At 40.8% G+C, this 26,222-nt stretch overlaps 1 protein-coding gene across 1 annotated transcript in view; it reads left to right on the forward strand.

Annotated features, from left to right (window-relative positions):
* LOC128666773 (gastrula zinc finger protein XlCGF26.1) overlaps positions 1-22,787 on the forward strand; it is a 140,378-nt gene extending 117,591 nt beyond the window's left edge. The window contains exon 5 of the mRNA XM_053721558.1: positions 21,500-22,787. Coding sequence (XP_053577533.1) covers positions 21,500-22,614 — 1,115 coding nt within the window. The 3' untranslated portion in view covers positions 22,615-22,787. The remainder of the gene's footprint in view (positions 1-21,499) is intronic.
* Positions 22,788-26,222: the final 3,435 nt, after the last annotated feature.

The raw sequence follows: 26,222 nt of genomic DNA on the forward strand, positions 1-26,222 counted from the left end.
GTTGTCTCAGGATCACCTGTCACAGGGAATGTGCTTCCGCAGACCGGAGTGGATCATTGTAACGACCGACGCCAGTCTGTTAGGCTGGGGCGCGGTCTGGGGCTCCCTGAAAGCTCAGGGCCTTTGGTCTCGGGAAGAGTCTCTTCTCCCGATAAACATTTTAGAACTGAGAGCGATATTCAACACGCTCCAGGCATGGCCTCAGCTAGCGGCGGCCAAGTTCATCAGATTTCAGTCGGACAACATCACGACTGTAGCATACATAAATCATCAGGGAGGAACAAAGAGTTCCCTAGCGATGAAGGAAGTCACCAAAATAATCAGGTGGGCGGAGGATCACTCCTGCCATCTATCTGCAATTCACAGACTTTTCACCCGGGGGAGTGGGAACTCCACCCGGAGGTTTTTGCTCAGCTGACCCAGCTATGGGGCATTCCAGAATTGGATCTGATGGCGTCCCGTCAGAACTCCAAACTTCCTCTCTACGGATCCAGGTCCAGGGACCCCAAGGCGGCATTGATAGATGCTCTAGTAGCGCCTTGGTCCTTCAATCTGGCCTATGTCTTTCCACCGTTTCCCCTTCTCCCTCGGCTGGTAGCCAGAATCAAACAGGAGAAAGCCTCGGTAATTCTGATAGCGCCTGCATGGCCATGCAGGACTTGGTATGCAGACCTAGTGGACATGTCATCTGTCCCACCATGGGCACTGCCAATGCGGCAGGATCTTCTAATACAGGGTCCATTCAAGCATCCAAATCTAGTTTCTCTGCAGCTGACTGCTTGGAGATTGAACGCTTAATTCTATCCAAGCGTGGGTTCTCTGAATCAGTCATAGATACTCTGATCCAAGCTAGGAAACCTGTCACCAGGAAAATTTACCATAAGATATGGCGGAAATATCTTTCTTGGTGTGAGTCCAAGGGTTACTCGTGGAGTAAAGTTAGGATTCCAAGGATATTGTCTTTTCTCCAAGAAGGATTGGAGAAAGGTTTGTCAGCTAGTTCCTTAAAGGGACAGATATCTGCTCTGTCTATCCTTTTACACAAGCGTCTGGCAGCAGTACCAGACGTTCAAGCGTTTGTACAGGCTTTAGTCAGAATCAAGCCTGTCTATAGACCTGTGGCTCCTCCATGGATTCTAAATTTAGTTCTTTCAGTTCTTCAAGGGGTTCCGTTTGAACCTTTACATTCCATAGATATTAAGTTGTTATCTTGGAAAGTTTTGTTTTTGGTAGATATATCTTCTGCTCGAAGAGTTTCAGAATTGTCTGCTTTGCAGTGTAATTCACCCTATCTGGTGTTCCATGCAGATAAGGTAGTTTTGTGTACCAAACCTGGTTTTCTTCCTAAAGTTTTTTCTAATAAGAACATTAACCAGGAAATAATTGTTCCTTCTCTGTGTCCTAATCCAGCTTCTAAGAAGGAACGGCTTTTACACAATCTTGATGTGGTTCGTGCTTTGAAATTCTATTTACAAGCAACTAAGGATTTCAGACAAACATCATCTTTGTTTGTTGTCTATTCTGGTAAGAGGAAAGGTCAAAAAGCGACGGCTACTTCTCTTTCCTTCTGGTTGAAAAGCATCATCCGACTGGCTTATGAGACTGCTGGGCAGCAGCCTCCTGAACGAATTACAGCTCATTCCACCAGAGCTGTGGCTTCCACTTGGGCCTTCAAGAATGAGGCTTCTGTTGAACAGATTTGTAAGGCAGCGACTTGGTCTTCACTGCATACTTTTGCCAAATTTTACAAATTCGATACTTTTTGCTTCTTCGGAGGCTATTTTTGGGAGAAAGGTTTTGCAAGCAGTGGTTCCTTCTGTTTAGGTTACCTGTCTTGTTCCCTCCCTTCATCCGTGTCCTAAAGCTTTGGTATTGGTATCCCACAAGTAAGGATGAATTCGTGGACTGGATACACCTTGCAAGAGAAAACCGAATTTATGCTTACCTGATAAATTACTTTCTCTTGCGGTGTATCCAGTCCACGGCCCACCCTGGCAATTATGTCAGGTTAAAATTTCTTGTTTAAACTACAGTCACCACTGCACCCTATGGTTTCTCCTTTTTCTCCTAACCGTCGGTCGAATGACTGGTGGTGCGGAGCCAGAGGGGGAGCTATATGGACAGCTCTGCTGTGTGCTCTCTTTGCCACTTCCTGTAGGGAATGAGAATATGCCACAAGTAAGGATGAATCCGTGGACTGGATACACCGCAAGAGAAAGTAATTTATCAGGTAAGCATAAATTCTGTTTTTTAAGATGAAGAATAATAGCCTTACGTTTGATGGGAGAAGTAATGCCACCCACGTTCCAGGAGGTTATAAAAAATGTACTTGTTATATCTATGTACCTTTATTGGTAGAATAGAAGAAGGCATGATGGGAAATGGGGGGGGGGACCCCCCCCACAACATTTCACAAAAATAAACATCCTAAATATTATTCCCCATATGGGACATGTATGTACACTTTACATAAAAATCGTAGTCTAACTGCCTTTCTTAGCGATTAAGAACTGTTCTGCTTCCTTGGCATTCTCAAAAATATGAGTTGCATTATCCTCTATAATCCTAAATTTGGCCGGGTAAATCACTGAGGCTCTAAGGCCTTCCTTTATCATCCTACTGCAAATGGGCGTCAATTCTTTCCTTTTATTGAGTGTCTTGTAGGAGAGATCTTGGAAGATCATAATTTTACACTCATTTATAAAAACTGTTTGAAGTTTACGATAATGTTGTAACAGAAGTATTTTGTCCTGAAAATTCAATAACCTTAGCTATAACTAGATGGGAGTGCAGATGAGACAAATTTAACAAAATCTTCATAGTTTTTAGTTTCAGGAACCCCAATGATTCTAATATTATTCCTTCTACTTCTGTTCTCAAGATCTTCAATTTTAACTGCATTTTGTGTATCTCCTTCTCATTGTTTTCAGATTGAACTCTATAGGATTCACAAACATCTAGTTCAGAAACGCTCTTTTCTACTTCCTGAACTCTACTTGAATATTCTCTAACCTCATTCCTCAAGGAAGAAATGTCATCCTTGATCTCCTGTTTAAGGGAGTCAAGTTGTGGAGACAGTGAATCAGTAATATTTTTGACCAGCAACAATCTATCAAAGGGTTCATTCAATAATGGGGGATTATTGTCTGGAGGAATCTCTACCAATATTTCAGGGGAGTTTTTTTATTTTTTTTTTGTCTCTCTGTCTGACAGCCATCATTGGGGATTTCACCTTAGTCTGCAAATTGGGAGAAAGAAACCTCTCCATAAAGCGAACCAAATATATCATCAGTGAGATTTGTTATTATTAATTATTGTGAGGGGAAAAAAAAAAGGGTGAATCTAAATAAGTGATTAAGGCAAACCTAAGGTGAGTTAGGATAAGCTAGCAAGGCAGTCTTAACAGTGAGATCAAATTTATGAGTATTTATCTAATAGCAAAGTTTTAGCCAGGTTGTGTCCATCCTGCATAAAAACAATACGTAAACAGTATGTTTCAAAATAATCCACAGTATATAATAAACAGTTGATAATAAGAAGTTTTAAACGTCAATAATTCTTATAACTGTACTAATTCCCAACTAAGGGTATATAATGTACAGACTATGTATCCACGATATAACCATATGACCAGTAAGAAGCCAAAAGGAAAAAGAAATGAGAAAAAAAGAGTTAATCATATGAAATACACATTACATCCCTACGTTGTATGAATATGTTACATCAACTTCTATAGATTATATAGGAGATATCACAAACACGAGATAAAGTAACAGTGACCAGATAGTACATTTTCTTCAAGGATTATCGTTTTAAGAAGAGGGTTAACAGTCCCTATACTCTTCTTATTTCTTTTCCTCCCCTGAGCCCCTTATAAAAGGATTATATGTAAATGAAGCCAAGGGGGAATATGATCAAAGGCATTTAGGATAAAGAGTTGTAGCCAAAAAAGTAGTTACAGATTTGGTTCCCAGGTATGATATCTTTACCTAAAACTGGTGTCTTCGCTGGGGCTCGTTTTAGCAATTGTGATTTGAGAAAAGAGATGTCCCAGAAATGTCCCAGAGGCAAATTTTCCCCAAGCTTAGTGTACGAAGGGTAGCTGTCCCAAAAGCCTGTGCCAAAACCGCTAGATTAGTAAACTAGATTTTAGGACTTTATTATTTATATTGCAAGAGTCCCAGGCAAAGGAACCAAAAACAGGTTACCAACACTGCCTCAGAGGTGAGAAACAATATCAGTAGATTTATGCCAAGTGAGACCAGTTAATTACCAGTTAGTGTGATCTTCACCTAAAACAAACTGATATCTTCACTGGGATTAAGCCAGCTTCTTCCTTTTCAATTGTTAATATAGCAAATGTGGATACAGGATATGTCCGCTGTTCTAGCGCTTCCCCAACTGAACCATATGGGGGCAAGTTCCTTTATACCTTCCCCACACTCCCAGACTTATAGATCAGGTTTTAGGGCTTACCTTCTCCTTCCATAAATATATGCATGGATATCAGCGTAAACAGCTCACTAAGATTCTCAGCCCCCTAACAAACTAGCTTAAACAGCTCTCTCAGGTTTCTCAAGCTCCTGACAGAGTTCGCAGAAAATGTACCCCTCGTCTCTAACCATTGGTTAAGGAATAAAGCGTTCACAGCTCACAGGACGCCATTTCTTAGTAGTAGAACATTTCCAGTGCACATTTTATGCGCCATCAAACACTGAAGATCATATTCATTGCACACAGCTAAGGTGGATTCTGCTGTTAGGGGGTGCAAGTGCAGGAGCGTAGTAGTTTTTCTGCCGTCTCTATCCTGTTCGATACAGGCTCCGGGCGTTGGGACCCACACCAAGGATTCAAACGAGTGGTGCCTTCAGGCAAGAAATGCTAGCTAGGGCATGTCATGTTCTTGCGTGTGGGCGCTAACTCCTCCTCCGTAGAGTCATGGAACTCTATTCCTAAGGTAGATGGGCCATTTCTACTCTCGCCAAGCGTACTACTATCCCACTAGAAGATAGCTCCTCTTTTAGATATCCTATGGACAGCAAGTTGGAAGGCTATCTAAGAAGAATGTTCCAACATATGGGTCTTCTATTTCAGCTGACTGCAGCTGTGGAAGTAGTCGCTGGTGCTGCTACCTACTGGTGTGATTTGTTGTCAGAATGAATTAATTGAGGCTGAATCACTCATGGAGGATATACAGTGTCTGAGTATATGAATATTATGATGAATATTACATATGCAGACATATATATGTATATATATATATATATGTATATTTTATACACTGTATATGTTAGATGAGACCTCAGGATTAATTGAACATGAGTTTGTTGAACACAGCTTCTAATCCACTGTGGGTCCCAACCCCCTACCAGATGGGTTAGCTGGGTGAATACACGTTTATCAGGATTGAAAATCAGCATAGCTTTGAAGCACACCCTCCTGCTGTGTAAAATACACAAACATTTTCCTAAAGGAACTAACTCAGTGACCCTATTCATTTGACTATATATATGCAGAGTTTTATAACTTCAAGACATTTGGTGATGAGAGAAAAGAATGTGCTAGGGAGCCCTCTGGAATTTGTCACCTAAATCTTTGTGGATTCAAAGTAAGACGTGCTGCAGACACACAGCTGGGGGGAAGGTGACTCAAATAGAATTAAATACACTTTGCAAAGGGAACAATGCCAGTTTTCCATGTATGTTTAAAATAATTCAAATAACCCATATATGTATATATGTATATATAACATGCTTTCCTGTTTCCCAGGTGGAACTAAGAGATGACACACACAGGACGATACATGGGATGAAATAAGTCATATCATATGAATGTGCAATAAATGTTTATAAAGTTTTAAATACATCTCTTGAAATATAGTGAGATGGATATATGGAAGTTACTTTGATGTGATATGACTATGAAATATGGACATCTGATAATGAAATATAAATGCTAACAAGAGAAATTTGCTAATGAAGTGAATTGTGGTATGTTTAATAGGAAAAAATTAAATAGTTAGCAATATAAATTATTTAATATAAATAATATAACATATTTGATATCAAAATGATCAGAGAGGTGATATAAATTCACCTCATCTATGATTGATATTCTGAGGGGTTCATGCAAGAAATTATGACAGTATTGCATAGTTTGAAGAAATACTTTCTTCCATTGCTAAAAAAAAAAAATGTTTATACCGGTATAGTAGTTAAAGGATTTAGCTGATCAAAAAAAAAAAAAAAAGATATGTTTCCGTGGTGACCGAGGGCCAATCCAAATAGACATCCCACCTAACCAATGGGATGGTCAGATCTCGTAGGGCTACTCCCATGGTTTCATCAATGAGTGAAAAACTTAATTAAGTGAATGGCAGGAAAGAGAAAAGACACACAGATTTTGCTAACTTGAATGATCCACTGCTGGGTGTCCAAAATACATTCATTCTGAGCAAGCTGATTCTCAGTGATTGCAAAAATTTACTTATATATTTTCTGAGATGAAACAAGGAATCCTTGGTAACTGAACTATCAATTTCGGTCATTGCGGTAACGTATATATATAAAAAGAAAGAGGGTTCCAATTAATATTTTAACACAGATATATGCATAATAGCTGTAGTTTAAAGTATAGTGGGACAACTTAAAGGGAGCAGTTTCATATTGTAGTTTATATTCAGTCTGTATATTGTTAATTACATATCCTTGATGCTAAATTGTTTTATCTATACAACTATAGAATGATAAATCAGAATTGGGTTTTTACATAAATAATATATACAATTTCTGATGTTCTAATAGAAGTTTATATTGTACTATTGTTTAAATAATCACTGTAAATCGTATTGCTGAATGTTTGTAGCTGCTATTTAAATCTCATTGTAATATTTTAAATGCAGCTCTGAATGAAAGGCTGGTTTTAAGGTAATTTGCATGAGCTTTGCATAGCATATTTTAAATAGTTTTGTTTTTACGCGTATAATATTAACTCATATTCTAATTATTACAAATATTTATGTCTCAACATGTTCATAGTTATTTACTAATAATAAAGAATTCAGATACTTATATTAATTTTGTTGTCTTAGTAGAAGTATATTGATTGTGGGTTCAGTCTAAAGAAAGATTGTTAAATATATTCCCTGCCATATACTCACACATTGTTTGGAGAATACTGCTAAAATTTTTATAAATACACTGACAACAGAACAGGATAAAGGCTCTCAGGATAGTCAGCTTTTTTATTTGTGATGCTAATATGCAAATTTTCCTGAATGCAAAGGCTTCAGGTTTTGCAATTTTTTTCGTGTAGAGCCCTTTGGTTAAAGGGCCAGTGAACCCACCAAATAATGTTATATAATTTCCTAGCGATGACTGAGGTGTCTCGAATTCTTCAATGGGCGGAATCTCACAACTGCCTTCTTTCCACGATTCACATCCCAGGGGTGGACAACTGGGAAGCGGACTTCCTCAGCAGACAATCCTTTCATCCGGGGGAGTGGGCTCTTTACCCCGAGGTGTTTTCTGAGAAAACTCTTAAATGGGGGGTTCTGTAGATCGACCTCATGGCTTCTCGTCTCAATACAAAGCTACCCAGATATGGGTCGAGATTGAGGGATCCTCAAGCGGAATTAGTAGACGCATTAGCGGTTCCATGGAGATTCAATCTCGTATATCTTTTTCCACCATTGGTCCTTCTTCCTCAAGAAGTGGCTCACATCAAGCAGGAACAGGCTCTGGTGATACTTATAGCTCCATCGTGGCCTCAAAGGACTTGGTTTGCGGATCTAATATGAATGTCCTTCTTCCCTCCGTGGAGGTTGCCTTATCGTGCGGACCTTCTGAGTCAGGGTCCTTTCCTACATCAAAATCTAGCTTCTCTGAGACTGACTGTGTGGAAATTGAACGCTTAGTCTTTTCCAAGAGAGGTTGTTTTTGGGGATAGTCTGATAGACACTTTGATCCACGCTCGCAAGCCGGTCACTCGCCGTATTTACCTCAAGGTATGGCGTACTTACCTTAATTGGTGTGAGGAACGCAGTCTTCCATGGCACAAGGTGAAGGTCACCCGAATTCCTTCCTTTCTCCAGGATGGTTTGGAGAAAGGTCTATCTGCCAGTTCTCTGAAGGGTCAGATCTTGGCCCTGTAGGTCTTTACTGTACAAGATATTAGCGGATCTTCCTGACGTGTAGTCCTTTGTTCAGGCTCTGGCTAGAATCAGACCTGTGTTTAAACCTGTTGCTCCTTCTTGGAGCCTCAACATTGTTCTTTGTGTTTCTCTTGTAAAGGTTTATCCAGTCCACGGGTTCATCCATTACTTGTGGGATATTCTCCTTCCCAACAGGAAGTTGCAAGAGGACACCCACAGCAGAGCTGTTTATATAGCTCCTCCCCTAACTGCCACTCCCAGTCATTCTCTTGCAACTCTCGACAAGAAATGAAGTATCAAGAGATATGTGGTGACTTAGTGTAGTTTTACCTTCAATCAAGAGTTTGTTATTTTTAAATGGTACCGGTGTTGTACTGTTTTTCTCTCAGGCAGAAATTAGAAGAAGAATTCTGCCTGGAGATTTGATGATCTTAGCGGTTTGTAACTAAGGTCCATTGTTGTTCTCACACATAACTGATGAATATGGGAAAACCTCAGTTGGGGGAACGGCCTGCAGATTAGCTGCTTTGAGGTATGTTCAATATTTTTATTTCTAGAGAGAGGAATAAGTTCTAGAAAATGCTGACAGAGCCTTGTGTATTTGAGGTAAGCCTGATGCAGTGATTTAACAGCAACTGGGATCATGCTTACATAACAGGGTAATACTCATGTTAATATTCATATTGCTTAGTGACAAAACGTTTACATGATTTCATAAATAGGAAGTTTTTTCTCTGAGGGAGATGAGTCTTTATTTGGGGCCTAGTTTCCACATGGTTAGTCAGATACTCCTAGGAGTATTTTCTTAAGGCCCCTCTGACATCCAGTACATGGTGGGAGGGGCCTATTTTAGCACTCTAACTGTGCAGTTTTAATACAGACTGAGACATCCAGCTTCCCTAGAAGAGTCCTCTGGCATCTGAGAACCATTTCAAAGGGGTTATTTCTGCACAAAATAGTTTTTAAGGGCAGGTAGGAGCCTCAGCAGAGCTGTGGCATGGTGCTCAATTGATTTTTTAACATTTTTTAACGTTTTTCAATCTGGTTTGGGGCCTAAGGGGTTAATCATCCATTTGCAAGTGGGTGCAATGCTGCTTTAGTCCCTTATTCACACTGTAAAAATGTCAAAGATTTTACTGTATTTTTTCACTGTTTTGCAGTTTAAGTGCTAGTTTTGTTTTCTCTTAAAGGCACAGTAACATTTTTGTTTAATTGCTGTTTCACCTTTATTAAAGTGTTTTCCAAGCTTGTTTGTCTCATTACTAGTCTGTTAAACATGTCTGACATAGAGGAGACTCCTTGTTCAATATGTTTGGAAGCCATTGTGGAACCCCCTCTTAGAATGTGTACCAAATGTACTGATATTTCTATAAACTATAAAGACCATATTATGGCGCTTAAAGATTTATCTCCAGGGGATTCTCTGACTAAAAAGAGGGAGATTATGCCATCTACAAGTACATCTAGCGCGTCTAATTCTTTTACCTTACAAGACATGGCGGCAGTTATGAATGCTACCTTCACAGAGGTATTCTCCAAACTGCCAGGGCTACAAGGAAAGCGAGACAGCTCTGGGGCTAGAATTAATACAGAGCTTTCTGACGCTTTATTGCCTGTGTCCGATATACCCTCACAATGCTCAGAAGCAGAGGCAGGTGAGCTTCTATCGGTGGGTGACATTTCAGACTCAGGGAAGGCGTTACTTCACTCTGATTCTGAGATGACAGCGTTTAAATTTAAGCTTGAACACCTCCGCTTTTTGCTTAGGGAGGTTTTAGCGACTCTGGATGACTATGACCCCATTGTGGTTCCAGAGAAATTGTGTAAAATGGACATATACTTTACAGTGCCTGTTTACACCGATGTTTTTCCTGTCCCTAAGAGGTTTTCGTAAATTATTACTAAGGAATGGGATAGACCAGGTGTGCCGTTCTTTTCCCCTCCTGCTTTTAAAAAGATGTTTCCCATAGATGCCACCATACGGGACTCGTGGCAGACGGTTCCTACGGTGGAGGGAGCAGTCTCCACCCTAGCTAAGCATACAACTATCCCAGTCGAGGACAGTTGTGCTTTCCTAGATCCTATGGATAAAAAATTAGAGGGTCTCTTAAGAAAATTTTTATTCATCAAGGTTTTATTCTTCAGCCTCTTGCATGCATTGCCCCAGTTACTGCTGCAGTGGCTTTTTGGTTTGAGTCTCTTGAGGAGGCTCTACAGGTGGAGACCCCGTTAGACGATATTATAGACAGGATTAAAGCTCTTAAGTTAGCTAACTCCTTTATTTCTGACGCCATTTTTCATTTAGCCAAGCTAACGGCTAAGATTTCAGGTTTTGGCATTTTGGCGCGTAGGGCGCTATGGCTTAAGTCCTGGTCAGCAGACGTTACTTCAAAGTCTAAGCTTCTTAACATCCCCTTCAAGGGACAGACCCTATTCGGGCCCGGTCTGAAGGAAATCATTTCTGATATTACTGGAGGAAAGGGTCACGTCCTTCCTCAGGATAGGTCCAATAAGTTAAGGACCAAACAGAATAATTTTCGTTCCTTTCGAAACTTCAAGAGTGGCGCAGCTTCAGTTTCCTCTAATGCAAAACAAGAGGGAAATTTTGCCCTGTCCAAACCAGTCTGGAGACCTAACCAGGCTTGGAATAAGGGGAAGCAGGCCAAGAAACTTGCGGCTGCCTCTAAGACAGCATGAAGGAGTAGCCCCCGATCCGGGACCGGATCTAGTGGGGGGGCAGACTCTCTCTCTTCACCCAGGCTTGGGCAAGAGACGTCCAGGATCCCTGGGCATTAGAGATTGTTTCCCAGGGATATCTTCTGGACTTCAAAGCTTTATCTACAAAAGGGAGATTTCATCTCTCACAATTATCTGTAAACCAGATAAAGAGAGAGGCATTCTTACGTTGTGTTCAAGACCTGCTGGTCATGGGAGTGATCCACCCAGTTCCAAGGGAGGAACAGGGGCAGGGCTTCTATTCAAATCTGTTCATAGTTCCCAAAAAAGAGGGAACTTTCAGACCAATCTTGGATCTCAAGATCCTAAACAAATTTCTCAGAGTCCCATCCTTCAAGATGGAGACTATCCGAACCATCCTCCCTATGATCCAGGAGGGTCAATATATGACTACCGTGGACTTAAAGGATGCTTATCTCCACATTCCGATCCGCAGAGATCATCATCAGTTCCTCATGTTCGCCTTCTTAGACAGGCATTACCAGTTTGTGGCTCTTCCCTTCGGGTTAGCCACGGCACCAAGAATCTTTACGAAGGTTCTAGGGTCCCTACTGGCGGTTCTAAGGCCACAGGGCATAGCGGTGGCTCCTTACTTAGACGACATTCTGATACAGGCGTCGACTTTTCAAATCGCCAAGTCCCATACGGACATTGTTCTGGCCTTTCTGAGGTCTCACGGGTGGAAGGTGAATGAAGAAAAGAGTTCTCTCTCCCCTCTCACAAGAGTTTCCTTCCTAGGAACACTGATAGATTCAGTAGAAATGAAAATTTTTCTGACAGAGGTCAGGTTATCAAAGCTTCTAACTTCCAGCCATGCTCTTCATTCCACTTCTCGGCCGTCAGTGGCTCAGTGTATGGAAGTAATCGGCCTAATGGTAGCGGCAATGGACATAGTTCCGTTTGCCCGCCTACATCTCAGACCACTGCAACTTTGCATGCTCAATCAGTGGAATGGGGATTACACAGATTTGTCCCCTCTGCTAATTCTGGATCAAGAGACCAGGGATTCTCTTCTCTGGTGGTTTTCTCGGGTTCATCTGTCCAGGGGAATGAGTTTCCGCAGACCAGAGTGGACTATAGTCACGACAGATGCCAGCCTTCTGGGCTGGGGCGCAGTCTGGACCTCCCTGAAGGCTCAGGGTTCGTGGACTCAGGAGGAAGCCCTCCTTCCGATAAACATTCTGGAACTGAGAGCGATATTCAATGCTCTTCAGGCTTGGCCTCAACTAGCTGCGGTCAGGTTCATCAGATTTCAGTCGGACAATATCACGACTGTAGCCTATATCAACCATCAGGGGGGGACAAGAAGCCCCCTGGCAATGTTGGAGGTTTCAAAGATTATTCTATGGGCAGAGGCTCACTCTTGCCATCTCTCAGCTATCCATATCCCAGGAGTAGAGAACTGGGAGGCGGATTTTGTAAGTCGACAAACTTTTCATCCGGGGGAGTGGGAGCTCCATCCGGAAGTATTTGCCCAGCTGATTCAACTATGGGGCAAACCAGAAGTGGATCTAATGGCATCTCGTCAGAACGCCAAGCTTCCATGTTACGGGTCCAGGTCAAGGGATCCCCAGGCAGCGCTGATAGATGCTCTAGCAGTGCCCTGGTCCTTCAGCCTGGCTTATGTGTTCCCACCTTTTCCTCTCCTCCCTCGTCTGATTGCCAAGATCAAGCAGGAGAGAGCTTCAGTGATTTTGATAGCACCTGCGTGGCCACGCAGGACTTGGTATGCAGATCTGGTGGACATGTCATCCCTTCCACCATGGACTCTGCCGCTGAGGCAGGACCTTCTACTCCAAGGTCCATTCAAACATCCAAATCTAATTTCTCTGCGGCTGACTGCTTGGAGATTGAACGCTTAATTTTATCAAAACGTGGTTTCTCCGAGTCGGTCATTGATACCTTGATTCAGGCTTGAAAGCCTGTCACCAGGAAAATCTATCATAAGATATGGTGTAAATATCTTCATTGGTGTGAATCCAAGGGTTACTCATGGAGTAAGGTCAGGATTCTTAGGATATTATTCTTTCTCCAAGAAGGATTGGAGAAGGGATTGTCAGCTAGTTCTTTAAAGGGACAGATTTCTGCTCTGTCTATTCTTCTGCACAAGCGTCTGGCAGATGTTCCAGACGTTCAGGCGTTTTGTCAGGCTTTAGTTAGAATCAAGCCTGTGTTTAAACCTGTTGCTCCGCCATGGAGTTGAAATTTAGTTCTTAGAGTTCTTCAACGGGTTCCGTTTGAACCTCTGCATTCTATAGATATTAAGCTTTTATCTTGGAAAGTTCTGTTTTTGGTAGCTATCTCTTCGGCTCGAAGAGTTTCAGAGTTATCTGCCTTACAGTGTGATTCCCCTTATCTGATCTTCCATGCAGATAAGGTAGTTTTGCGTACCAAACCTGGGTTTCTTCCTAAGGTGGTATCTAATAAGAATATCAATAAGGAGATTGTTCCGTCACTGTGTCCTAACCCTTCTTCAAAGAAGGAACGTCTTTTATACAATCTTGACGTGGTTCGTGCTTTAAAGTTTTATTTACAAGCTACTAAAGATTTTCGTCAAACATCTGCATTGTTTGTTGTCTACTCTGGACAGAGGAGAGGCCAAAAGGCTTCGGCATCTTCTCTTTCCTTTTGGCTGAGAAGCATAATCCGTTTAGCTTATGAGACTGCTGGCCAGCAGCCTCCTGAAAGAATTACTGCTCATTCCACTAGAGCGGTTGCTTCCACATGGGCTTTTAAAAATGAGGCCTCTGTTGAACAGATTTGTAAGGCGGCGACTTGGTCTTCGCTTCATACTTTTTCTAAATTCTACAAATTTGATACTTTTGCTTCCTCGGAGGCTATTTTTGGGAGAAAGGTCTTACAAGCAGTGGTGCCTTCCGTTTAAGTTCCTGCCTTGTCCCTCCCTTCATCCGTGTCCTAAAGCTTTGGTATTGGTATCCCACAAGTAATGGATGAACCCGTGGACTGGATACACCTTTACAAGAGAAAACAAAATTTATGCTTACCTGATAAATTTCTTTCTCTTGTGGTGTATCCAGTCTATGGCCCGCCCTGTCATTTTAAGGCAGGTGTTTTTTTATTTTTGAACTACAGTCACCACTGCACCCTATGGTTTCTCATTTTTTCTTGCTTGTCTTCAGTCGAATGACTGGGAGTGGCAGTTAGGGGAGGAGCTATATAGACAGCTCTGCTGTGGGTGTCCTCTTTCAACTTCCTGTTGGGAAGGAGAATATCCCACAAGTAATAGATGAACCCGTGGACTGGATACACCACAAGAGAGAGAAATGTATCAGGTAAGCATAAATTTTGTTTTTTTTGCAGCAGGCTCCATTTAAGCCTATGCATTCTGTTGATCTTAAACTCCTATCTTGGGAGGTTTTGTTTTTGTTGGCTATCGCCTCGGCTCGCAGAGTTTCTGAGATCTCTGCTTTACAGTGTGACCTGCCTTACCTTATTTTTCATGCAGATAAGGCGGTTTTACGTAACACGTTTGGTTTTCTACCTAAGGTAGTCTCGAATCGCAACCTCAATCAGGAGATTGTTGTTTCTTCCCTTTATGTAGCAACTGGTACACTTTTGTATTAAGGGTTTGAAATATAACAAAAATCCTTCAATAAATAAAGGATGTGTTTCTCTTTTGTAAACTAAGCAGGTAATGGTAGTTTAAATTACCTGAATAGATACTGTGAGATTGTTACTTTTGAAATCTTTTAGTAAATAACATAAAGGTTTGAGACAGCTGAGTAGGTATAACTTTTAGTCAGGTAGAATTAATATTGAGATAGCAATTCAAAGGTATTGAAGTCAAAACCTGTCTTCACGCACACACACAGACATTCTAAAATATATACAGTTCCAAGCAATCCAAACCACACAAACAATATATCATAATTGGATGTTCCAAACTTTACTGATAGTAGTGAGCAGAGTTTGTTGCGGTTTTATATGGCACAACTTATACTGAATTAGGAACGTAAGTATAACATTGCTGCACAGAGTAAGTCAGTTCAAACGTGAGGTAAATTAGAGGATACAAAGCAAGGTAAGTATTATCCAGATAGCCAACATACAATACCCCACAAAGATCCGATAAGAGCAGAGCTAAGCAGTGACCGCCGATGGCGGTGAGAAGCTGTGTGTGCGCGGCTTGGTTTCCGGAACGCTGAGGATGTAGATCCGGATGCGTATGAATCTGAAGACGATGTCAGGTAGAAAATCCTCAAGGGAATCAGCTGTATCTACAATTAGCAAGTAGGAATGGCACAAGGAAGCAAACGTAACTGTGAGCTTCAATATTCAGGCAATGAGTGTTGAAAGTTACTGCCCTATAAAGGAAAGTTAATTAGGAGGGAGGGGATAATCCTAAAAGGAATATCACAGATCCCCCCAGTCAAGGAATCACCTCAGGGGATTCCATCCGAGGTTTCTCTGGGTAACGACGGTGAAAAGCAGTAACCAGACGAGGTGCATGTATCTCAGTAGACCTTTGCCAAGAATTTTCCTCCGGACCATAACCTTTCCACTTTATTAAATATTCCAGCTTATGTCGTCTTACTCTGGAATCAAGAATAGACTCAACTTCAAATTCTTCCTGATTCTCCACCAAGATAGGCGGGGGTCTTAGATTAATACCTTGATGGTCTTTAACAGAATAAGGTTTAATGAGAGACACATGAAATGTGGAATGTATTTTATATGAATCAGGCAAAATGAGTCTAACTGCGTTCTGGTTGATGATCTTATCAATCGTAAAAGGTCCTAAAAATTGATTGGCAAGTTTTTTACATGGTATTTGCAACTTAAGGTTCCTGATGGATAGTAGAACTTGATCACCAATTTGATAAGTGGGACTTGGACTATGATGTTTATCATAGTTACGTTTTTGATAGTCTTTTGCCTTTGAGAGAGAATCCTTCAATTGATCTAACCTTTCTTGTAAAGAATTGGTGAATTCTGTGGCACTAGGTGAGTTTACTTCTTTTCTAGAAAGAGATACGGTATTGGGATTAAATCCATAAGTAGCAAAGAAAGGTGACATTTTAAGAGAAGTGGAAACAGAATTGTTGTAAGAAAATTCTGCCATGGGGATATAATCAATCCAATCATCTTGTAAGTAGGTAATGAAACACCTAAGATATTGTTCAAGGGTTTGATTCGTTCTTTCTGTAAGTCCATTTGTTTGGGGATGGAATGCAGTAGTGTATCTACTATCTACTTTTAGTAATATGCATAGGGATTTCCAGAAAGAAGAGGTGAATTGTGTACCCCTGTCCGTAATTATTACGGTGGGTAATCCATGTAATCTTACAATTTGATTCAAAAAGGCTGTAGCTGTTGCAAGAGCGGAAGGCAATCCTTTCATAGGTATGAAATGAGCCAGACGCGTTAGATGATCTATTACAACTAGTATGGTAGTGTGATGTTGAGATTTAGGGAGATCAACAATAAAATCCATAGATATGGTCTCCCATGGTTTATCTGGGATAGGCAGAGGTCTTAAGAGGCCTATGGGTTTTTTATGGGAGATCTTGTTTCTAGCACAAACATCACAGTTTGTTATGTATAGGTAAATTGTGTGGTTCATCCCAGGCCACCAGAAATTTCTTCTAGTTAATTCTATGGTTTTTTGGATTCCCAGGTGACCAGCTAAAGTTCCATCATGGGTTTGTTTAAGGATAGTGTTCCTTAAAGATTCAGGAATGAACAACTTCCTTTTGTAATAATATAGTCCCGTCTGTGGATCTTTATCACAAGATCCAGGTATGTTAGGGTCTTTATTTAGAACCTCAAGTATTTCTTGTTCTAGAGAAGATATAACTCCTATGAATCTTTCTTCAGGGATTACAAACTCAGGGTCATCAGACAGATCTTTTTCATACATTCTAGATAAGGCGTCTGCCTTAATATTGAGTTTCCCTGGTTTATATGTAATTAAAAAATTAAACCGGTCTAAAAAGATGGACCAACGGACCTGTCGTGAATTAAGTGTTTTACTTTTCTTTAAGTATTCTAAGTTCTTGTGATCAGTGAAAATTATGAAAGGGAGATTTGAACCTTCAAGGAGATGTCTCCAATGTTCCAGTGAACATTTTATTGCCAGTAATTCTTTATCCCCTATAGTATAGTTCTTTTCAGCAGTAGTGAGCATTCTTGAATAGAAGGCTATGGGATGGGTTTCTGTTTTATCTTTATTCTTTTGTGAAAGAATTGCCCCAATACCAGTATTTGAGGCGTCTACTTCAAGAATAAATTGTGTATCAAAGTTGGGTAATGTTAAAACTGGTGCATTAATGAATTGATTCTTTAGAGTCTCAAAAGATAATTGAGCTTCCTTGGTCCAAGTAAATCTCTGTTTCTTACTTGTTAGTTGTGTTAACGGTTTTACAATTAGTGAAAAATCTTTAATAAAACGACGATAAAAATTTGAGAACCCAATGAATCTTTGTAGAGCTTTAACAGTTGTGGGAACTGGCCAATTTACAATTGCAGAAACCTTTTCTGGATCCATCATGATTTTATTTGGTGTTATAATATAACCCAAGAACTTAATTTCTTGAACGTGAAAAGAACATTTCTCAAGCTTAGCGTATAGTTTATGGTCTTTTAGCCTAGTAAGCACCCAACGTACATGTTTCTCATGATCTTGTAATGTTTTAGAATAAATGAGAATGTCATCCAAATAAATTATAACACATACATCCAACAAATCTCGAAAGATTTCGTTAATAAAATGTTGGAATGTAGCGGGCGCATTACTTAGGCCGAAAGGCATCACATTGTATTGATATAGCCCATAACGTGTTCTAAACGCTGTTTTCCATTCGTCACCTTGTTTGATTCTAATTAAATTATAAGCACCCTTCAAATCAAGTTTAGAATAAATGGTGGCGCCATGTAAGCGTTCAAGAAGCTCAGGAATTAAGGGTAGTGGGTATCTGTTCTTTAAGGTAATATCATTTAGTGCTCTGTAGTCAATAATAGGACGTATCGTCCCATCCTTGTTTTTAACTAAAAACATACCTGCTGCTGCAGGGGAAGTAGAATGTGAAATGAACCCTTTGCGCAGATTATCGTCTAAGTAGGTTCTTACAAAAGCTAGTTCGGTTTGAGAGAGGGGATATATTTTCCCATGTGGAACTTGTGACCCAGGTATTAGATCTATCGGGCAATCGAACTCCCTGTGTGGGGGAAGACTTTCTGCCTCTTTAAGGTCAAAAACCTCTGCCAGATCCTGATAAGGTCTGGGTATCCCATTCTCTAGAGTAGCTATGGTACAGTGTGGGTAACAGGTCTTCAAACAATAAGAAGAACTTAGTGTTATTTTATTTTGAGACCAGTCTATATTCGGGTTGTGTTTCTGCAACCAGGAAAACCCCAGGATTATTGTGTGTAATGATATAGGAATTAAATCAAATGAGATATATTCAGTATGACCTTCCTTAGTGGTTATAAGTAAAGGTATAGTGTGATGAGTTATTGGACCTTGTTGTATTAGTGAACCATCTATTAATTTAACAAAGAGAGGTTTTGCTTTACACACAATAGGTATTTTATTATTCTTAACAAAGGTAGTATCTATGTAACTCCGTGAGGCCCCTGAATCAACCAAAGCTTTAGATTGAATGTTTTTCTGGTCCCACTGTAATGAAAAAAACAAAGTCATTTGTGTTTCCAATGTTAGATTAAATAAATGAGTGCTGTGGGTTAGCTTACCCTTCTTTTGCTTCAGAAGTTGAGGACATGAAGAAACAGTATGCTCTTTATGAGCACAGTAGAGACACAAATTTTCCATTCTTCTCCTGGCTTTTTCCTCTGGTGTGAGGGGACCTTTGATGACTCCAATTTCCATAGGCGTAATGGTACTAGGTCTTTCCTGAGTAGAGGTATAGTTAAAGGGACGTTTTGGTATGACATCATAACCTGCTTTTTCAGCCTTTCTTTCACGGAGTCTTCTATCTAAAGTTGTACTGAGTTTTATAAGAGAGAGAAGACTGTCAGGGGCATCCAGGCGGGAGAGTTCGTCTTTTAAGTTTTCTGACAATCCTAAGCGAAATTGAGTACGCAAACTAATCTCATTCCATTGAGAGTCTTCTGCCCACATTTGGAATTCAGTTGTGTATTCCTCAATGGTTCTTTTTCCTTGCTTTAAGGAACGTAATTTTGTATCTGCAGTGATTTGACTGTTGGAATCCTCATATAGGTTTGTGAGTGCTCGAAAAAAATCTTGTAGTGAATCTAGGATAGGATTATTACTTTCAAAAAACCTATTAGCCCATGTTCTTGGTTCCCCTTGTAAAAAGGAAATGGTTGTGCATACTTTGATTCTCTCTGTATGATATGTACGTGGTCTTAGAGAAAAAAGTAGATGGCAGGCATTTTTAAAGTCCCTAAACTCATTCCTTTTACCAGTAAATGGTTGGGGATAATGAACATGTGGTTCTGGGCTTTCAGCACTTTTAGTAGGCAAACAGTCTTTTAGTAAAGCTCTCAATGCAGCAGTTTCTGCTTGCACTTCAGTTAACCCTTTATTTAAATAGTCTAGTTTTTGATATATATTAGTTAACTCATTCTTTACTTCCTGAGGATTCATGTTAGGTTGTTATATAAATAAACCCTTATTTTTTAGGCCTGAATATTATGTAGCAACTGGTACACTTTTGTATTAAGGGTTTGAAATATAACAAAAATCCTTCAATAAATAAAGGATGTGTTTCTCTTTTGTAAACTAAGCAGGTAATGGTAGTTTAAATTACCTGAATAGATACTGTGAGATTGTTACTTTTGAAATCTTTTAGTAAATAACATAAAGGTTTGAGACAGCTGAGTAGGTATAACTTTTAGTCAGGTAGAATTAATATTGAGATAGCAATTCAAAGGTATTGAAGTCAAAACCTGTCTTCACGCACACACACAGACATTCTAAAATATATACAGTTCCAAGCAATCCAAACCACACAAACAATATATCATAATTGGATGTTCCAAACTTTACTGATAGTAGTGAGCAGAGTTTGTTGCGGTTTTATATGGCACAACTTATACTGAATTAGGAACGTAAGTATAACATTGCTGCACAGAGTAAGTCAGTTCAAACGTGAGGTAAATTAGAGGATACAAAGCAAGGTAAGTATTATCCAGATAGCCAACATACAATACCCCACAAAGATCCGATAAGAGCAGAGCTAAGCAGTGACCGCCGATGGCGGTGAGAAGCTGTGTGTGCGCGGCTTGGTTTCCGGAACGCTGAGGATGTAGATCCGGATGCGTATGAATCTGAAGACGATGTCAGGTAGAAAATCCTCAAGGGAATCAGCTGTATCTACAATTAGCAAGTAGGAATGGCACAAGGAAGCAAACGTAACTGTGAGCTTCAATATTCAGGCAATGAGTGTTGTAAGTTACTGCCCTATAAAGGAAAGTTAATTAGGAGGGAGGGGATAATCCTAAAAGGAATATCACACTTTATCCTAATCCTTCTTCCTTGAAGAAACGTTTGCTCCTCAATCTGGATTTTGTACATGCCTTAAAATTCTGTCTTTAGGCTAGCAAGGATTTCAGGCAATCCTCTTACTTGTTTGTGTTATATTCTGGCAAGCGCAAGGGTCAGAAGGCCACTGCGACTTCCTTATCTTTTGGTTGAGAAGTATCTTCTGTTTAGCTTCTGAGAAGGCTGGACAACAGCCTCTTGAGAGGATAACGGCTCATTCCACTAGAGTAGTTTCTTCCTGGGCTTTTAAGAATGAAGCATCTATGAATCAGATTGTAAGGCGGATACCTGGTCCTCCTTACATACTAAGTTCTATAAATTTTATTGTTTTCGCTTCTGCGGAAGCAGCTTTTGGGAGAAAAATGTTACAGGCTGTGGTGCCCTCAGTTTAGCCTCTGCCTTACTTTTTGCCCTCCCGTTTGTTATTCATTCAGTGTCCTTTGGAGCTTGGGTATTGGTTCCCATCAGTAATGAATGAAGTTGTGGACTCTCCCTGCCTTTGGAAAGAGAACAAATTTTATGCTTACCAGATAAATTCCTTTCTTTCCTTGACGACGACGCCCGTAATATTTTTTGGGCGGGTTCCCTTTATTTTTTCTTCTGGCACCTCTATATCCTAATGTTTCTCCTGCTTTTCCTTGTTCCCTCGGCCAAATTACTGGGAGATAGGGGAAGTGGGAAGGGATATTTATAGCCTTTGGCTGAGGTGTCTTTGCCACCTCCTGGTGGCCAGGTGTTGATATTCCCAACAGTAAAGAATGAATGAAGTTGTGGACTCTCCCTGCAAGGAAAGAAAGGAATTTATCTGGTAAGCATAAATTTAGTTTTTTGGAAATTTTATTAAAATACTTATAAGCTTTTTTACACCTTTTTTTCCCACACACTGTTTACCTCAGTTGACAATTTTATAATATGCACATAACTCAAAATGTTTTATGGCACTTTAAGATCTAGCAATATAGTTTGAGAAACTTTTACTTTGGGGATGTAGATTTCAATTAAAACCGTGATTGTGTTTTGTTATTTTACTATATTATTTAGAGACACAATTTAAAATGTTATCAGTAAAATAATTGTGATATTGATGAATAACATTACTCTTACTGTATCTCTTTTTCCAACAGGTACATTCACAGACGGTAACAATCCCAGTCATGGTCAGAATACTGATGCTTTATTTAATGTTGTTCAAAATCAAAGAAGTAATATGGAAAATGTATGTTTGAAATGTGGGAAATGGTTTGCTAGTAAAACAAACCTTATTAGACATCAGACAAACCATACAGAAGAGAAAGCATTTTCATGTTCTGAATGTGGCAGATGTTTTACTCGAAAATCACATCTTATTGTTCATCAGAAAATTCATTCAGGAGAGAAAGCATTTTCATGTACTGATTGTGGAAAATGCTTTACTCATCTACAAACTCTTATTTATCATCAAAAAATTCATCAAAAAATACACCCAGAAGAGAAAGTATATTCATGTTTTGAATGTGGGAAATGTTTTGTTTATCTGAAAGCACTTATGTGGCATCGGAAACTTCATACAGAAGAAAAAAAATTTCTTTGTTCTGAATGTGGGAAATTTTTTAGGCAAAAGGCACATCTCATTAACCACTTGAGTCTTCATACAGGAAAGAAAGCATTTTCATGTACAGAATGTGGAAAATGTTTTACTCAAAAACCAACTCTTATAGCGCATCAAAAAATTCATGCAGGAAAGAAAGCATTTTCATGTACTGAATGTGGAAAATGTTTTACTCAACAACCAACTCTTATAACTCATCGAAAAATTCATGCAGGTGTTAAATCATTTTCATGTTCTGAATGTGGGAAGTGGTTTACTCGGAAAAGTGATCTTAATAAGCACAAGAAAATTCATACAGAAGAGAAAGCATTTTCATGTTCTGAGTGTGGGAAATGTTTTGTGTGGAAATGTGATCTTAATAAGCACAAGAAAATTCATACTGAAGAGAAAGCATTTTCATGTTCTGAGTGTGGGAAATGTTTTGCCAAGAAATCAGATTTTAATAAGCACAAGAAAATTCATACAGACGAGAAAGCATTTTCATGTTCTGAGTGTGGGAAATGTTTTGCCAAGAAATCATCTCTTAGTAATCACCTGAATATACATACTGTAGAGAAAGCATTTTCATGTTCAAAGTGTGGGAAATGTTTTGCCAGGACATCAGATCTTGTTAAACACCAGAAAACTCACAGAAGAGATAAAGCACCTTGATGTTCTGAGTGTGGGAAATGTTTTACTCGGAAATTGATTGTTAGTAGTTCCATTTGCAGGATCTGGGAAATGTTGTTACCAAGATACATTTTCATTTCTGTTACATATTTGAGAATTCATAAATATTTGTCATTTTGATATTCAAAATAAAGCTATGTAAACTTCAGAGAAAACGTGATAGCCATCACTCTCATAATTTTTAAGCCAAGTGAGCTCTCTACACTCCTTGACTATTGCAAACTAGCTGAAATAAATATGCTCTAAGATTAGATAACATTATATACCATAGATGATAGCTAGTGTACTAGCTAATCAAGTGCAAGGTTGTGGTCGATTTAGACTGATGATTGGATACTGTGCTTTGAGGCTACATTTCTTAGTTTTCCATCTAAAGGGGAGGAGAGTCCATGACTTCATTCATTACTGTTGGGAATTAAGAACCTGGCCACCAGAAGGAGGCAAAGACAGCCCAGCCAAAGGCTTAAATACCTCCCCCACCTCCCTCATCCGCCAGTCATTCCTTGCCTTTTGTCACAGGAGGATGGCAGAGAAGTGCCGAAGATCGGAGTAGTCTCTTATGGAGGTTAGTACTCTTCGCATTGGGACTGGAGTTTTAAGTAGTCCTATCAGCCTCTCAGTGAGAGCCTGGGCGAAAGTTAGAGTCTGGAGATGCAGGGAGAGTCTTTCTGTGAAACCATCCCGACTCATATTAACAGCTCCACAAGCAATCAGCGTTGACGAGTTTCGCTGCCTGTTTTCTGCACTCAAGTCCATGTCAGGAGCGAGGCTACTAACCTGTCACACTTGAAGGGCTGTGTTCCTGTTCCACGGCATAGATTCTGGTAAAATTGTTTCAGATTTTATTACATAATGATAACTCGGAAGAGAGGGTTAATATTCCTGGAAAGGGGATTATTGAACAGGGGAGGTTTATACATGATATTGTTTATTGTGTCATTGCTGCGTTATGTGCGAGATGAGGTTTTGGCAATTACATAGTGATAACTCGGAAGAGAGGGTTAATATACCTGGAAAGGGGATTATTGAACAGGGGGGGTTTATACATGATATTGTTTATTGTGTCATTGTTGCATTATGTGCAAAATGAGGCTCTGGCAATGTGTGGAACTTTCAGATTACTTACGGGAGTATTGCGCAGCCCTTTTTTGGCACGTTTTTCTCCTTAGTGCAGGGGCGGTCCTGCCAGGCATTCCATGTGACCGGGTGTGGCTACCTCTCTTCTCTGTTGATCAGTGGCGCAGGAGACAAAGCGATTTCTGTAGTCCGGGTCATAGGAAGTGGTGAGTGCCCCGGCCATTGGTGGTTATAAAGGTGCCTAATTATTAAGTTAATCTAGTCCATGATATAAGCGCAAGCTATGGAAGACTCTGACGCGTTAGAGGGTTCTTCCACTTTAACAAGGTCTCATTCCTGTGTTTATTATGAGGAGGTTCTGGTAGAACAGCCTGCTCAACTATGTTCCACATGCCTTGATAAAGTTGTGACATCCAAAAGTAAACGGATGTCTAGTACTATTGAGCCGTCCACCTATGATGGTTTCCCGTCCCGTGAGGTGCGTTCCCTACTATCATCTCCAAGTACACATGCAGCGCCCCAGGGTCCAACCGTTACTCCTGTGGGAGAGATTCATTGGCCATCAGATTTTGCGGGTCAATTGCAAACGGCGGTATTGAAAGTGATCCATGCCTTACCACGTTCTGCTAAGCGCAAGCATAGGGCGCATCATGGCGGCCCAGCCCAGGGGTTGTCTACGCCTATGGAAATATCAGAGGCGTTATACGATGACAAGGCCCACTCCGGCTCTTCGGAGGAGGCCCCTTCTGGGTCGGAGTCCGTGTCATCTAAACCTCCGGCTGCGGAGGAGCCTGACTTTAGGTTTAGGATAGAGAATTTGCTCTTTTTGCTGGAGCAAGTGCTGGCTACTCTGGAGGTTACGGAACCGAAGCTTTCGGAGGAACCTGTGGTTCCTAAGCTTGATAAAGTATACAAGGACAGGGTAGTGCCCCAGACATTACCGGTTCCTGTTAAGATGGCTAATATTATCAAGAGTGAATGGGAGCAATTAGGTTCTTCCTTTTCCCCGTCTTCCTTTAAGAAACTGTTCCCCATTCCGGACTATCAGCTTAAGCTGTGGGTTACTGTCCCTAAGGTGGATGGTGCTATCTCCACGCTCGCGAAGAGGACAACTATTCCCCTCAAGGATAGTTCGTCGTTTAAGGAGCCCATGGATAAAAAGTTGGAAAACATGTTAAGGAAAATGTTTCAACACACAGAGTTTGTTTTTCAGCCGGTAGCGGCCATAGTCATGGTTGCCGGAGCTGCGACATATTGGTGTGAATCCCTGTGTGAAATGGTCGAGGGGGAGACTTCCATTGACGAGATACAGGAGAAGATTAAGGTTCTGAAGGTCGCCAATTCTTTTATCTGTGCTGCCAATATGCAAATTATTTGCCTGAACGCTAAGGTGTCAGGTTTTTCCGTTTTAGCTTGCAGGACTCTGTGGCTAAAGTATTGGTCTGCGGACATGACCTCTAACTCGAGGCTGTTGTCCCTGCCTTTTCAAGGAAAGATTCTGTTCGGTCCAGGATTGGATTTGATCATATCCACGATTACGGGAGGCAAGGGAGCTTTCCTACCGCAGGATAAGAAGACTAAGCCTAAAGGATCTACTTTTCGTCCCTTTCGTGTGGACAAGGACCAGCGCCAGCAGCCCGCCGCGAAAGCGGACCAGTCCAAGGGAACTCGGAAGCTGGTTCATTCTTGGAACAAGTCTAAGCAGAGCAAGAAGCCTGCCGAGTCAAAATCGGCATGAAGGGGTGGCCCCCCACCAGTCTACGGACCAAGTAGGGGGCAGATTATCTCTTCTCAGAAGCCTGGTTGCAGGACGTTCAGGACCCTTGGGTTCTGGAAGTTGTCGCCCAGGGTTACAGGATAGGGTTCAGATCCCATCCACCCAGGGGCAGATTCCTCCTGTCAAACCTGTCTTCAAGACCAGAAAAGAGAGAGGCCTTTCTAAAGTGTGTGAGGGATCTCTCCTCTCTCTGTGTTATCGTACCAGTACCCCAAGCAGAAAGGGGTGTAGGGTACTACTCAAATCTCTTTGTGGTTCTAAAGAAAGAGGGCACGTCCTGCCCGATTCTGGACCTAAAGTGTTTAAACAAGTTTCTGAGTGTTCCATTGTTCAAAATGGAAATGATCGGATCTATTCTGCCCCTAGTTCAAGAGGGTCAGTTCATGACAACTATAGACTTGAAGGATGCTTACCTTCATGTGCCAATTCACAGGGACCACTTCAAGTTCCTAAGATTTGCGTTTCTAGACCAACACTTCCAGTTTGTGGCCCTTCCCTTTGGTCTGGCGACATCCCTGAGAGTCTTCACAAAGGTTCTGGGGGCACTACTTGCAGTGGCCAGATCCAGAGGCATTGCTGTGGCGCCCTATCTGGACAACACTCTAATCCAGACGTCATTGCTCAGTCTTGCAGAGGATCATTCGAGGGCTCTTATTCTTTTGCTCCAATCTTACAGTTGGAAGATCAACTCAGGAAAGAGCTTCCTAGTTCCCAGCAACAGGGTGGAGTTCCTGGG

Source organism: Bombina bombina, chromosome 7, assembly GCF_027579735.1.
Source record: "Bombina bombina isolate aBomBom1 chromosome 7, aBomBom1.pri, whole genome shotgun sequence".
Taxonomy (NCBI): domain Eukaryota; kingdom Metazoa; phylum Chordata; class Amphibia; order Anura; family Bombinatoridae; genus Bombina; species Bombina bombina.